The following is a 13,752-nucleotide window of genomic DNA, read 5'->3' on the forward strand; positions in this document are numbered from 1 at the left end:
ATCTCAACATGTTGGCCAGAGTGGTCTCGAACTCCTGACCTCAGGTGATTAGCCCACCTCAGCCTCCCAAAGTACTGGGACTACAGGTGTGAGCCACTGCGCCTGGCCCCCCCTGCTTTAAAAACTACTGGTTCCTCATGTCCTTCTGTGGGGCCCTCAGTCTTGTCCTTCATCTGCTATACAAAATCCTCCACAACCTGTTCCAGGCTTCCCCACCAACACCACACAACAGGATGTGCCTTGTCTTTCTCTTTGGAATGCCCTGTCTTGGGCATGGTGCCTCACGCCTGTAATCCCAGCACTTTGGGAGGCTGAGGCAGGTGGAACATGAGGTCAGGCATTTGAGACCACCAAGGCCAACATGATGAAACCTCGTCTCTATTAAAAATAGAAAAAGTAGCTAGGCATTGTGGCAAGCGCCTGTAATCCCAGCTACTTGGGAGGCGGAGCAGAGAAGTGCTCGAACCCGGGAGGCAGCGCTTGAAGCCGGGAGGCGGAGGTTGCAGTAAGCCGCCACTGCACTCCAGCCAGGGCAACAGAGCGAGACTCTATCTCAAAAAAAAGAAAAAGAAAAAAAACTTCTGCACATCCTTCAGGAAGACTGTCCTCATATGTTCTCCGCTCTGGACAGCCTGCACTCCCTCTACCCCCGCCCGGGCCGAGCGCTGTTAGTGGCTGTGTCTTCTGACTCAGACCTCTGTAATAGCATTCCTGGGTAATACCTGTGTATGTGTCTCCTCAACTATTCTAGGAAGTCAGGGGCCATGGTAATTCATATGTGTCCCCATCGATTGGCATAGTAAATAGCATAAAATAGGCACGGATGGGTGGGTCAATAGATGGATCGATGGATGGGAGCGAGTGGATGTTAGCTGGGATGGGTGGGTGAAGGAGATGGATAGTCAGAGACATTGGAAAAGGGAACCCTGCGAAGATCAAATGTAGACACCAGGAGGAGCTGACACGCTGCGGTGAAGAAGCGGGAGGGCTGGCCACAGAAGGCGGCACGCTCCGCGTGGAGCAGGTGAGCCGCGCGCACTGAAGCAAGCATCACCAATTGAACTGCTCACCCACGTGTTCCCCCCCACCATCCTCCTTCCCAGACGGCGCTTCAGCTCATTCCACCGCCCCCAACAGCCGGGTCGCCCCCACCGCCACTGAGAAAGCAAACAAAGGGGAGGAGACCCCTAAAGGTTCTGGATGCCGAGGGCCAATCGAAAGACTTAGATCCCCGGGAAGGCGGGCGCCTTGGTTTAGGGGGGTCCAATCGGTTTCAAGGGGTTGCGGCGGGGCGGGGAGATGGACGGGAAGAGCAGGAGCTGGCCCCGCGCGCGGGGGAGGGCTCCCCGGCTGGGACGGAGCGCGAAGGGCTGGGGGCGGAGCCAGTGGCCCCGCGTGTCTGCTAGGAGAGGGCGGGCAGCGCCGCGGCGCGCGCGATCCGGCTGACGCATCTGGCCCCGGTTCCCCCAGACCAGAGCGGGGCCGGGAGGGAGGGGGAAGAGGCGAGAGCGCGGAGGGCGCGCGTGCGCATTGGCGCGGGGAGGAGCAGGGATCTTGGCAGCGGGCGAGGAGGCTGCTAGCGAGCCGCGAACCGAGCGGGCGGCGGGCGCGCGCACCATGGGGGAGAAACCCGGGACCAGGTAAGGGAGGTGGGGCCACGCGGCGGGGCATGGGCGGCTGCTCGGGGCGGGGGCTGGGACGGTCCCAGACGAGGACGCAGCGGAGAGGATCTGGGGGCCGGACGCCTGGGTCCCTAGGGACAGCCATCCGGGGCCGCACGCGCAGGTCCTCGAGGATAATGAGGTTGGGGGGGAAATGCCCGGGCCCCTGCAGAAAGCGAGGCCTGAGGGGGATCAGAAAAACCGGTGTCGGGGTTCTCTCAGGGATGTGGGGCCAGACTACCGGGCTCTCCCGTGGCCAATAGTCTGGGCAGGCTGCGATGCAGGGACGGAGGGAGGAGCAGGTGGCTGGCCCCGAGGGGTCGTGTACGGGGAGGCTGGATACCGCGAGGGGGGATCCACTCCAGACTCGTGCCAAGCCAATGCAAAGCCTCCTGTCCAATATCCCCCAGGTAGTCGCGCTGCCCACACCTGTCCCGAGGGCCGGGTGGCTCCTCATCCAAACTTCTACCTTCCCCTGGGTTGCCAGGAGCAACAGCTTCATCTTGGGAGAGCTGGACCCTCCCTGAAACTAGATCGGATCCCTCTCCCTGGGGGTGGGGGAGGCAGTATTCACGCTGGGCGCGCGTCCACTCCCCGGATGTTTTCTGTGCAATCAAGGCTCTTTCCTTCCACTGATACCCCGAGTTCTCTTTTTTGGTCTCTAGCAAAATCCACTTCCTGTTGTGACTCAACACCCCCAAGGGGTAAGGGGTGAATGCCTGAGTCCCAGGGGAGCAGGAGCAAAAGACAGAAAGGTTGGGGCTGTAGGCCTCAACCCAGAGGGGATGGGGGATAGGGAACTGGTCCTGAGCTCTGGCTTGCTCTGCAAAGCATCATATCGACCCCACTTCCAACCTATAGAGTATGAGAACCCAGGTTTCTGAGCGTCAAGTAGATGAGTATCAGAAAGAGATCACCAGAGAGATGATCGGCGTCCTGGATTAGGGTTTAAACATCCCAGAGAAAGGGGAAGTTGCTGACTTGTGGGAGGCCCCTGATTTCCGTTATGTGGTTCAAGGAGTGGGACAGATGGACCAAAGGGGACTGCTGACTTGACCCAATTTCCCTCACCTCCATCAAATTCTGGGCCACAGGAAATAGAGAGAATAGCAGGAAGTGTGAAAGGACATCTGCTTCAGCTACCCCGGCCCCCATTGGGCACCTCCCTGGTCATCCCCACACTCTGCCTCCTTGGCCAGCCTAGTATCTGCACGCTGCTCCTCCTCAGCCTGGCAGGAGGTGGCTGGGTTAGGATCCAAAGGGCAGGTGCCTTGCAGCTGCTCCAGGGCAGTTGTCCCAGAGCCACACTCCAGTTGGCCCACTGACTGTGGCTGTCACAGCCCTGTGCCAGGGCTCCTAATGGGAGGACACCCTGGGACAAAGAGGAAAACCAGAAGCAAAGGGGAGGGAGAGCCTGGATGATGCCACAGCACTCAGCTCCCAAGTTGGGACAAAAGATAGGATGTTTATTCTAGCTGCCACCATATCGATGTTTATTCTCTTTTATTGGTTAGGAATACCTGGGGGCCTCCATACCCTTTACCTTATAATCTTTGGACAGCTTGGCTTTCTGGGAAGAAGGGACAAGTGAAGTTGTAGCAGAAACTGGGCCCATGGTAGAAACCATTTAGGGCCAAAGGCCAGGGTCATTGCTCTCCTATATGCTCCAGCTGTCAGAGCTGTAGACCAGATGGAAAGATGGTTAAGTCTTACCCAGACACTGCGGCAACCTGCCCATTGGGGTCCTCTGGGAATGGGGTGGTAGAGTTGGAGGAGGGATGGGCTAGTTGGCAGGATTTCACGTTCTGCTGTCTGAGGATCCTTTCCAGGGATCACTGCTGAGGCAGAGTGGATTGGAAGGAGTAAGGTGATGCTTCAAAGAACAGGCTCACAATTGGCCAGATCACTGGGATTGCCAAACACTTCCTTACCCTCCCAGCAATGGGTGGAGTCCAGGCTTAAATTGTTTCAGCAACTGGAAAGCAAATACCCTTCAATTCAACAAACTATTGATGCCAACTACAGAGATGGATAGTGTAATATTGATTGAGAGGATAGACTCGGAGCCAGACCGCCTTGGTTTCTATTAATTCCCACCATTTACTCTCTCTGTGACCTTAAAACACTTAACCGCTCTCTGCCTCAGTTTCCTCACCTGGAAAATAGAGACATTAGGACCTCCATCACTGGGTAGTTTTATTTTATTTTATTTATTTTTTATTTATTTATTTATTTATTTATTTTTCTTGAGATGGAGTCTTGCTCTGTCACCCAGGCTGGAGTGCAGTGACGCAATCTTGGCTCACTGCAACCTAAGGCTGGGCGTGGTGGTTCACGCCTGTAATCCCAGCACTTTGGGAGCCTGAGGCGGGTGGATCACCTGAGGTCAGGAGTTGGAGATCAGCCTGGCCAACCTGGGGAAACCTTGTCTCTACTAAAAAACTACAAAATACAGGCCAGACTCAGTGGCTCAAGCCCGTAATCCCAGCCCTTTGGGAGGCTGAGGCGGGCGGATCACTTGAGGTCAGGAGTTCGAGATCAGCCCGGCCAACATAGGGAAACCCCGTCTATACTAAAAATATAAAAATTAGCAGCCAGGCGCAGTGGCTCACACCTGTAATCCCAGCACTTTGGGAGGCCGAGACAGGCAGATCACGAGATCACGAGATCAAGACCATCCTGGCTAACACGGTGAAACCCCGTCTCTACTAAAAATACAAAAAATTAGCCAGGCGTGGTGGTGGACACCTGTAGTCCCAGCTACTCGGGAGGCTGAGGCAGGAGAATGGCATGAACCTGGGAGGCAGAGGTTGCAGTGAGCCAAAATCGCGCCACTGCACTCCAGCCTGGGCGACAGAGCAAGACTCCATCTCAAAAAAAAAAAAAAAAAAAATTATCCAGCCATGATGGCAGGCACCTCTAATCCCACTTACTCAGGAGGCTGAGGCACGAGAATCACTTGAACCCAGGAGGCAGAGGTTGCAGTGAGCTGACAGCGCGCCACTGCACTCCAGCCTTGGTGATAGAGCGAGACTCTGTCTCGGAAAAAAAAAAACAACAAAATACAAAACATACCTGGGCATGGTGGCTCACGCCTGTAATCCCAGCTGCTTGGGAGGCTGAAGCAGGAGAATCACTTAAACGTGGGAGGTGGAGGTTGCAGTGAGCCGAGATCGCGCCACTGCACTCCAGCCTGGGCAACAGAGTGAGACTCCGTCTCAAACAACAGAGTATTACAAGAGATGACACATTTGAAACACGTGGAACAGTGCTGGGCATGGAGTAGTCACTCTGAAATGTTAGCAGCGTTAGCATCTTCATGATATGGGTGGCACTGTGCTGGAGATGTGTAAATGAATAAGGCCTCCGAGGCTCACAGTCTGAGGAGGGAGGCAGCTAACTGTCCGTGTGTGCTACCACACCACAAGTAAAACATCAACAAGGTGTGACCAGAGTCTGGACTGGGTCAGCTTCCTAAAGGCTGGGCCTTCAAATAGGCTTTTAAGCTGTTGAGGTCGGAGTTGGGAACAGTTGGAGGTGAGTAGAGTAGAGTCAAACTTGGGTAGGGCGTATGGTAGAAACTATCTGAGGGCCAAAGGCCAGGGTCATTGCTCTCCTCTATGCTCCAGCTGTCAGAGCTGTAGACCAGATGGAAAGATGGTTAGGTCTTACCCAGACACTGCGGCAACCTGCCCATTCTGGGAAGAGCCTGGGTGGTTCCTAGGGCAACCAGTGGCCATTACTAGGGAGGGACGGGGACGAAGGAGGGTGGACAAGAGAAGGGGCATTTCCCCTTGCCGCCATGTTAGAAATAGGAAGGACCTTCCGGGAAGAAGGGGAAAGGGGCAGAGCTGGGCAAAGCCCTGCAGCCTCAGGCAGGAGGCCTGGGAGGGAGAGGGTCCTGGTGTGGGGTCCCTGCTGAGTCTGAGGGAGGCAGTGGGGTTTCCCTTTCTGTTTTGTTAGGGTCTTCAAGAAGTCGAGCCCTAACTGCAAGGTGAGTCTCCACAGCACTTACCCTTTCGACCCTCCCTGGGCCCCAACAAAGCCCAGCCTTCCCCTAGACGATCCCCAACCTGCCCAAAGATGATCCCCAACCCCTAGCTCCCCACTTCCTGTGACAGCTAAGAGCCGACTTCCTTCCCTCCTGAAGCCCCTTGCCGCAGAGGCTGCTCAGCCTGAGCCAGCCACAGGCTGGGTGGGGCAGGCCTGGGTCCCCAAGCAGACCACAGAGGAGGCGGCCAGAAGCAAGCCATGTGCCTGTAGCCCTCCTAGGGCCCAACCCAAGGTGCGTGGGGCTGGGAAAAGTTAACAGCCCCCACCCAGGCTATGGCCTATTGATCCTAGAGCCCCTTGAGGGGACCTCGTGAGGGTGGCAGCTGCTCTCTAGCTGGCTAGTTGGACTGAGTTCTCCCTGAGGATCCAAAGACACACACACATAGACACACGGACACACACAGACACAAATACACACACACACACACCCCTCTGGCTGGTTGAGGATGCAAACACACACACACACACAGACACACACAAACACACCTCGCTGGTTGGACTGAGTTCTCCCTGAGGATCCAAAGACACACACACATAGACACACGGACACACACAGACACAAATACACACACACACACCCCTCTGGCTGGTTGAGGATGCAAACACACACACACCGACACACACAAACACACCTCGCTGGTTGGGCTGAGTTCTCCCTGAGGATCCAAAGACACACACACACATAGACACACGGACACACACAGACACAAATACACACACACACACACCCCTCTGGCTGGTTGAGGATGCAAACACACACACACACAGACACACACAAACACACCTCGATAGTTGGACTGAGTCCTCCCTGAGGATGCAAACACACACACACACACAGACACACATGCACATACATGTTCACATGCGCACCTGACTGGGTGGGCTGAGGCCACACACACACACACACACCCCTGACTGGTTGGGCTGAGGACACAAACACACACACACACACACACACACACACACACACACACACCGGGCTGGTGGGCAGAGGTGTGCAGAGATTAGGGAGCAGCTAAAAAGCATTAATTAAGGTCTACTAGTCTGAGAAACGCCGCCACCCTCACCTTCCAACACTGTTGGGAGGAAACCTGGAGAAATTCCTTCCTGATAGCCCAGCCTGGAGATCCCCGGGCAGGGCAGCCAGTTTTGAGGGCTCCGATGCCCTGTCACCATCCTCCCCAATCTCCCCTGTGACCCCTTGACATCCTCAGCTCACCGTGTACTTGGGCAAGCGGGACTTCGTAGATCACCTGGACAAGGTGGACCCTGTAGGTAAGTGTTCCCAGAAAGGGGCAGCTCATTCCCCAAGAGGGGAAGAAGTTCCCGGGCCCAGGAGAGGGGGCGGCGGCTCTTTCGGGAAGTGAGCTGGTATGTCCCCCTCCTAGATGGCGTGGTGCTTGTGGACCCTGACTACCTGAAGGACCGCAAAGGTACTGGCCCCAAGTCCAGGGGGCTCAGGGCAAGTGGGGGCTAGGGAAGTGAAATGGGCTGGCCTTGGAAGGGCACCCCAGAGAGATGGAGGCTGGAGGTGGAAGCCAGGAGTAGGGTTCAGGCAAGTCTTATGCTGCTGAGGGAGGAGCAGCGGCTGCTAGGTGCTGGGGACTGGGGAAGCGGGGCTCTTTACCACACATCTTACCCTCCCTTGCCAGTGTTTGTGACCCTCACCTGCGCCTTCCGCTATGGCCGTGAAGACCTGGATGTGCTGGGCTTGTCCTTCCGTAAAGACCTGTTCATCGCCACCTACCAGGCCTTCCCCCCAGTGCCCAACCCACCCCGGCCCCCCACCCGCCTGCAGGACCGGCTGCTGAGGAAGCTTGGCCAGCATGCACACCCCTTCTTCTTCACCGTGAGGATGCCCCACCCTCTGAGGGCCAGGAGGCTGGGCTGGGACTGTGTCTGGGGTGGGGGTAAGGCACCGCTATGGGCAGATCTGGAAGAAACAGTGAGGCAGAGACCCTAGATCCACCTCCCTTCAGGGTGCCCATGCATTCAGGAAGCCCTTGATTATCTGCCTCCTCTCTGGGTCCCTTCCTTCCTCCTTTCTCATCCCCAAGAGTCCTTTCTCCAGCCTCTTTTTCTTTTTTTTTTTTTGAGACAAAGTCTCACTCTGTCGCCCAGGCTGGAGTGCAGTGGCACAATCTTGGCTCACTGCAAGCTCTGCCTCCTGGGTTCAAGCGATTCTTATGCCTCAGCCTCCTGAGTAGCTGGAATTACAGGCGTGCGCCACCACACACGACTCATTTTGTATTTTTAGTAGAGATGGGGTTTCGCCATGTTGGTCAGGCTGGTCTAGAACCCCTGACCTCAGGTGATCCGCCCACCTCGGCCTTCCCAAGTGCTGGGATTACAGGCGTGAGCCACCACGCCCAACCTCTCCAGCCTCGCAAGTTGAGATGTGGAGGAAGATCTGGGGGCTTTCTGGAAGAACTGAAGTCTTCTCTTTCCTCTGCCACAGATACCCCAGAATCTTCCATGCTCTGTCACACTGCAGCCAGGACCAGAGGACACAGGAAAGGTATGGGAGGAACAGCTCTGAGGGCTCCTAGGGCAGGACAGGGGCCAGCAGGAGCCTGGAGGCACAGCTGAGCCAGAGGGTGAACTGTCGAGATGCCAGGGTGGGGCCGAGGGTAGGCCAGTGTCTCCATGGAAGTGGGGTGTGTATGGTGGTGCACGCGTGACCCTGCCTCCTGCTCTCTGGACCTGCATGGATCTGGGGATGGGGACTCCCCTTGCCCCTTGCACTACCATGACCAAGCCTCTGCCAAGTTCGGGGCTTTGGAGAGGAAGAAGACTTGGTCGCCAGGGTCATGAGACCACAATGGGGCAAGCATCCCTGCCCAAGAGGAGGGAAGGGGGAGGAAGGAAGGGGAGTGATGGTGGCGGGAGCCTTGGGTAAGATGTGGCCTTTTCTCCCCCTCCTGAGGCCTGCGGCGTAGACTTTGAGATTCGAGCCTTCTGTGCTAAGTCACTAGAGGAGAAAAGCCACAAAAGGTGAGGGAAGCGACCTCCTCTATGTGTAAGAGGAGGCTTTCCAGGAGCCCAGGCCCCGTTCGGGGGAGGAGTAGGGGTCTAGGTATCTGAGGACTGACCCCCTTCTGCCCCCACCCCCATCCCAGGAACTCTGTGCGGCTGGTGATCCGAAAGGTACAGTTTGCCCCAGAGAAACCCGGCCCCCAGCCTTCAGCAGAAACCACACGCCACTTCCTCATGTCTGACCGGTCCCTGCACCTCGAGGCTTCCCTGGACAAGGAGGTGGGGTGTGAGAGGGTGACGCGGATGCCACGGTGCAGTTTAGACCCAGGGGAGGGGGGGCGAAGCCACACGTCAAGATGACATTTGTAAAGGAGGTTGCCTTGGCTGGATGTGGAGAGTTGCCGTATGCTTGGGTTTGATGGGAGGGGGCCAGAACAATGTGCTGTGTTTGGGGACACACTGATGATGGGACCAGTAAAAACCAGATCCAATTCACATGACCCCCTCCCCCCAAAAGCTGTACTACCATGGGGAGCCCCTCAGTGTAAATGTCCACGTCACCAACAACTCCACCAAGACCGTCAAGAAGATCAAAGTCTCTGGTAGGAGGTGGGGTTTGGAAGGGGGTCTTCGGGGAGGGCGTTACTGCACAGGTGGCTCCTGGTGTGATCTCAGCCCAGGCCATTTCCCAGGGCGGGAGACCCACCAGGGCTCAAAGAATTTAGGTTGTTCCAGAATGATACAGGGAGCCTCAGTGTTTACTGCTTCCGGGGGAGGAGCATGGAGGGGCCACGCCACGGGGTCTGGAGTTGTGTCATGGGGGTGGCTTGTGCTCCGTCCAGAGCTGCCTGACCCCGTCCCCCCCACAGTGAGACAGTACGCCGACATCTGCCTCTTCAGCACCGCCCAGTACAAGTGTCCTGTGGCTCAACTCGAACAAGAGTGAGTATCGGGAGAGACCCAGGTCCCAGTCTGGGGGAGAAGAGCAGGATCGGGAGAATGTGAGGTGGGGGAAGAATTCTTCCTGAGCCATCGCCACTATTTTTTTTTTTTTTTTGAGATGGAGTTATTGCTCTTGTTGCCCAGCCTGGAGTGCAATGGGGCGACCTCTGCTCACTGCAACCTCCACCTCCCGGGTTCAGGTGATTCTCCTGCCTCAGCCTCCCAAGTAGCTGGGACTATAGGCATGCACCACCATACCTGGCTTATTTTTATTTATTTTTTTAATTTTTTTTTTTTTAATTTTTTTTTTTTGAGACGGAGTCTCACTCTGTCACCCAGGCTGGAGTGCAGTGGTGTGATCTCGACTCACTGCAAGCTCTGCCTCCCGGGTTTACGCCATTCTCCTGCCTCAGCCTCCTGAGTAGCTGGGACTACAGGCACCTGCCACCACGCCAGGCTAATTTTTTGTATTTTTAGTAGAGATGGGTTTCACCGTGTTAGCCAGGCTAGTCTTGAACCCCTGACCTCAAGTGACCCACCCGCCATGGCCTCTCAAAGTGCTGGGATTACAGGCGTGAGCCACCGTGACCAGCCACCATCTTCACTTAAAAGGGTATTCCCTCTACAGCCAGGTACCTCTGGGCTGCTAATTTTCTTGAGCACGTTGAGCCAAAACCTACTCCTTTGTGACCTGTGCCCAAAGAGAAAAGGGACTGGTGAAGGGGAGATGCTGCTTGGGGGTGATAGGCCGCCCCTCGCCCAGTCCAGCCCCCTGAAGCGTCTTGTTCTCTTGTCCCCACCCCCAGTGACCAGGTATCTCCCAGCTCCACGTTCTGTAAGGTGTACACCATAACCCCGCTGCTCAGTGACAACCGGGAGAAGCGGGGTCTCGCCCTGGATGGGAAACTCAAACACGAGGACACCAACCTGGCTTCCAGCACCATGTGAGGGTGGGGCTGGGGCGGGTCCCCCGCAGGCCAGGGGCCAGACGTCAGTTGAGTGCTAACTATGTGCCAGGCTCTATCCTAGGTGCCAGGGAGGTACAGTGAACAGAAGAGACAAAAAGAACTCTTACATTCTAGGAGAGGGAGGCTAGACAAATCCAATCAGTGGTCACTGTACAGCAGGTTTAGTGACAAGTATGAAGGAGAAAAAGCCAGGCAGAGAAGGGAGGGATGGGGGGCAGTGGGATGCAAAGGTGAATTCGGAGCAAGGACCCAGCGGAAGTAAGCAACATGGGTGAGCAGGAAAGGAGGGTTCTGGGCAGAGAAAAAACAAAGACTCAGAGGTGGGGCAGCCTGGAGTGTTAGAGGAATGGGGAGGTGCCATCGTGCCCTCGGGCAGGAGCAGCCCTGGAGGTCCCCAGCTTCACAAAGGGCTGGATTTCACCTTTCCTGGTGCCTTTGTTCAGGATTCTCACTGCACAGCCACATACAGCAGGCCCGGAAGGCAACTTAGCGAGAAGAACTAAGTAGCAGGAGAGGAGGAGGAGGTGAGGTCAGGGGCTAATGGAAAGCCAGACGGTGCAGTGCTGTTAGCGGAGAAGGACGTCAGCTTTTACGGGAGAGAAACCACAGGAGGCTCTGCACGGGGAGTGCAGTGCGCACTGTACCGTAACCGCACGCCTGGGCTGCTGGGGCCCCGCGGGCCTGTGCGAGTGTGTGGTCCTGCCCAGAGGCCCCATGGGAACCCCACAGTGGGCCAGGTGACAGGGTGATGGGCCCTGGTCTGACTCCACCACCCTCAATTGCAGCGTGAAGGAGGGTGCCAACAAGGAGGTGCTGGGAATCCTGGTGTCCTACAGGGTCAAGGTGAAGCTGGTGGTGTCTCGAGGCGGGTGAGTGTCATGAGGGGGCCTGGGTGGGGGTCATACTGGCTCTCGATAGTCCTGTGTCGTCATCCTCTTCACGATCCCTCTCCCCTTCCCCAGGGATGTCTCTGTGGAGCTGCCTTTTGTTCTTATGCACCCCAAGCCCCACGACCACACCCCCCTCCCCAGACCCCAGTCAGGTGAGCACACCACCCATCCCAAGCCCTCAGAGGGAGGGCCTGAAGCAGGGCCAGTGGAGGAAAACTGGCCCTTCCAGCACCCACCCCCACACCCCCTCTTCCCATCCCCCCAGCCGCTCCGGAGACAGACGTCCCTGTGGACACCAACCTCATTGAATTTGATACCAAGTAAGAAACTCATTCCCCTACTTCACCCTCTTGGGACAAAGATTCCTGTCACATTCAAATCTGCCCTCATACCTCTTCCTTGCTTTTTGGGGGGAGAAGGGGATTGCAGCATCAAATCAAGGTGCCTTGGCCTTGTGAGGCTGCCTCTTGCTACCTTTGTCCCTTCCTGTGAATACCTCTGGTCTCACTGCTGTTCGAACGCCTCTGTCCCAGAGGCCCAGCCTGGGGAAGGGCAGGCAGTGGGAGGCTGGGAAAAGAGTCAGAAGCCCTCACCTCACACCCCTCTTTCCCACCACCAAGCTATGCCACAGATGATGACATTGTGTTTGAGGACTTTGCCCGGCTTCGGCTGAAGGGGATGAAGGATGACGACTATGATGACCAACTCTGCTAGGAAGCGGGGCGGGAAGAAGGGAGGGGATGGGGTTGGAAGAGGTGAAGGCAGGACCAAGATCCCCACTGTCGCTGGGGGATTGTCCCAGCCTCTCTTCCCTTTCCCTCCACCTGGAAGCTTCTTCAACCAACCCCTTTACTCTCTCCCCCGCACCCCCCACCATGATACGCACTGGACCCTCTTTTGCTGAATGTGGGCATTAATTTTTTGATTGCAGCTCTGCTTCTCCAGCCCCGCAGTGGGTGGCAAGCTGTGTTCATACCTAAATTTTCTGGAAGGGGACAGTAAAAAGAGGAGTGACAGGAGGGAAAGAGGGAGATAAAACTCCCACTCAACCTCACACCAACACCTCCCATGATCACTCTGTCTGCCCCCATTCCTTCACGAGGAGACCCTTTGTGGACAAGGCTGTTTCTTTGTTTCTGAGCATAAAGAAAAAAATAAATCTTTTACTAAGCATGAGTGTGTTTTCTCTGTAGTGTTTAGAGAGTGTATACTGTGCTTGTCCATGATTCTGTTAGCTTGTGGGGGAGGACCCAGTCTCTCTTCTGCACCCAAAAGCCACCTGACACAGAGGCTCTCAGTAAATGCTTATGGGATGACTGTGCTGTGGCTGTGTTCCAAGGTAAACATCAAAACTTGACTTAGTCCAAACTCAGGGGTGAGGCTTGATAAGACCACAAAGTAAACTTAGTCATTTATAGGGGTCGTAATAGCTAACCCGCCTGCAGACAGACACTCACAGGAGCTAGCCAGGGCAGGCTCTTCCCTGTTGCGGCTGACATGCATGACCACCTGTGACCTATTGTGACCGAGTCGTGTTCATTTCCACTGTTCCTTATGGTTGCTCAAGCAGTGTGCTCCTGTGGCTCGGTGGGGCCACAACCGCGGGCCTCGCCAGAAAAGCCACAGGACGTCTCTGGAGTCTGGTACCTACATTCTAACACAGAAGCTGAGGCTTGGGCAGCAAGAACGTCGTGCTGCCATGAGGCCCTGTCCTAGGGACCACATCCTAGTGCTGCTCCTGGGACATTCATCAGGGACTCTCTGAGGCTTGACTGAAGCCCCAGGCTCGCCTGGAGGGAGTTAGCATCACTCCATGAACAATTCTCACCTCTATCATCTCCTTCCACTGATGTAGCCCAACCTTCCTCCTAAAGCTCCTTCATTCATTCCACAAACAATATCTTGATTTGAGTCCCTACAAGGTACGAGGCATAGTATAGCAGTAGAAGGGAAAAAAACCTTAATTCATTCCTTTTTTTTTTTTTTTTTTTTGAGACTGAGTCTCAGTCTGTCGCCCAGGCTGGAGTGCGATGACGCCATCTTGGCTCACTGTAACCTCCACCTCCCGGGTTCAAGCGATTCTCCTCCCGAGTAGCTGGGATTACAGGCGCCTGCCACGACTCCCAGCTAATTTTTGTATTTTTAGTAGAGACGGTGTTTCGCCATGTTGGTCAGGCTGTTCTCAAACTCCTCACCTCAAGTGATCCACCCGCTCGGCCTCCCAAAGTGTTGGGATTACAGGTGTGAGATATCGTCCCCGGC

The 13,752-nt window shown here is 55.8% G+C and overlaps 1 protein-coding gene across 4 annotated transcripts; it reads left to right on the top strand.

Annotated features, from left to right (window-relative positions):
- The first annotated feature begins 1,396 nt into the window (after nucleotides 1-1,396).
- On the top strand, nucleotides 1,397-12,666 carry ARRB2 (arrestin beta 2). 4 transcript variants are annotated; one of them, XM_073004601.1, is made up of 16 exons: nucleotides 1,397-1,640; nucleotides 5,625-5,655; nucleotides 5,812-5,946; nucleotides 6,929-6,989; nucleotides 7,103-7,147; nucleotides 7,367-7,563; nucleotides 8,173-8,232; nucleotides 8,641-8,708; nucleotides 8,834-8,969; nucleotides 9,208-9,292; nucleotides 9,560-9,632; nucleotides 10,439-10,576; nucleotides 11,386-11,469; nucleotides 11,563-11,642; nucleotides 11,756-11,810; nucleotides 12,422-12,666. In XM_073004601.1, exons 1-16 carry the CDS (start codon nucleotides 1,618-1,620, stop codon nucleotides 12,468-12,470), a joined length of 1,320 nt encoding a protein of 439 aa, XP_072860702.1. In that variant the 5' UTR covers nucleotides 1,397-1,617; the 3' UTR covers nucleotides 12,471-12,666. The 4 variants fall into 4 exon arrangements, with proteins under 4 accessions (XP_072860702.1, XP_008008122.1, XP_008008126.1 ...); XM_008009931.3 differs by having other exon boundaries at nucleotides 1,404-1,640; nucleotides 12,111-12,666; XM_008009935.3 differs by lacking the exon at nucleotides 5,812-5,946 and having other exon boundaries at nucleotides 1,416-1,640; nucleotides 12,111-12,666.
- Nucleotides 12,667-13,752: the final 1,086 nt, after the last annotated feature.

This window comes from Chlorocebus sabaeus, chromosome 16 (genome assembly GCF_047675955.1).
Source record: "Chlorocebus sabaeus isolate Y175 chromosome 16, mChlSab1.0.hap1, whole genome shotgun sequence".
NCBI lineage: Eukaryota > Metazoa > Chordata > Mammalia > Primates > Cercopithecidae > Chlorocebus > Chlorocebus sabaeus.

What these genes read in the sequence shown, in the direction of transcription:
- ARRB2 (XM_008009931.3), top strand. Translation starts at nt 1,618, where the DNA reads ATGGGGGAGAAACCCGGGACCAG. An exon ending in GGGGAGAAACCCGGGACCAG is followed by an intron (nt 1,641 to 5,624) that starts GTAAGGGAGGTG and finishes CTGTTTTGTTAG; the next exon opens with GGTCTTCAAGAAGTCGAGCC. An exon ending in CTCCTAGGGCCCAACCCAAG is followed by an intron (nt 5,947 to 6,928) that starts GTGCGTGGGGCT and finishes TGACATCCTCAG; the next exon opens with CTCACCGTGTACTTGGGCAA.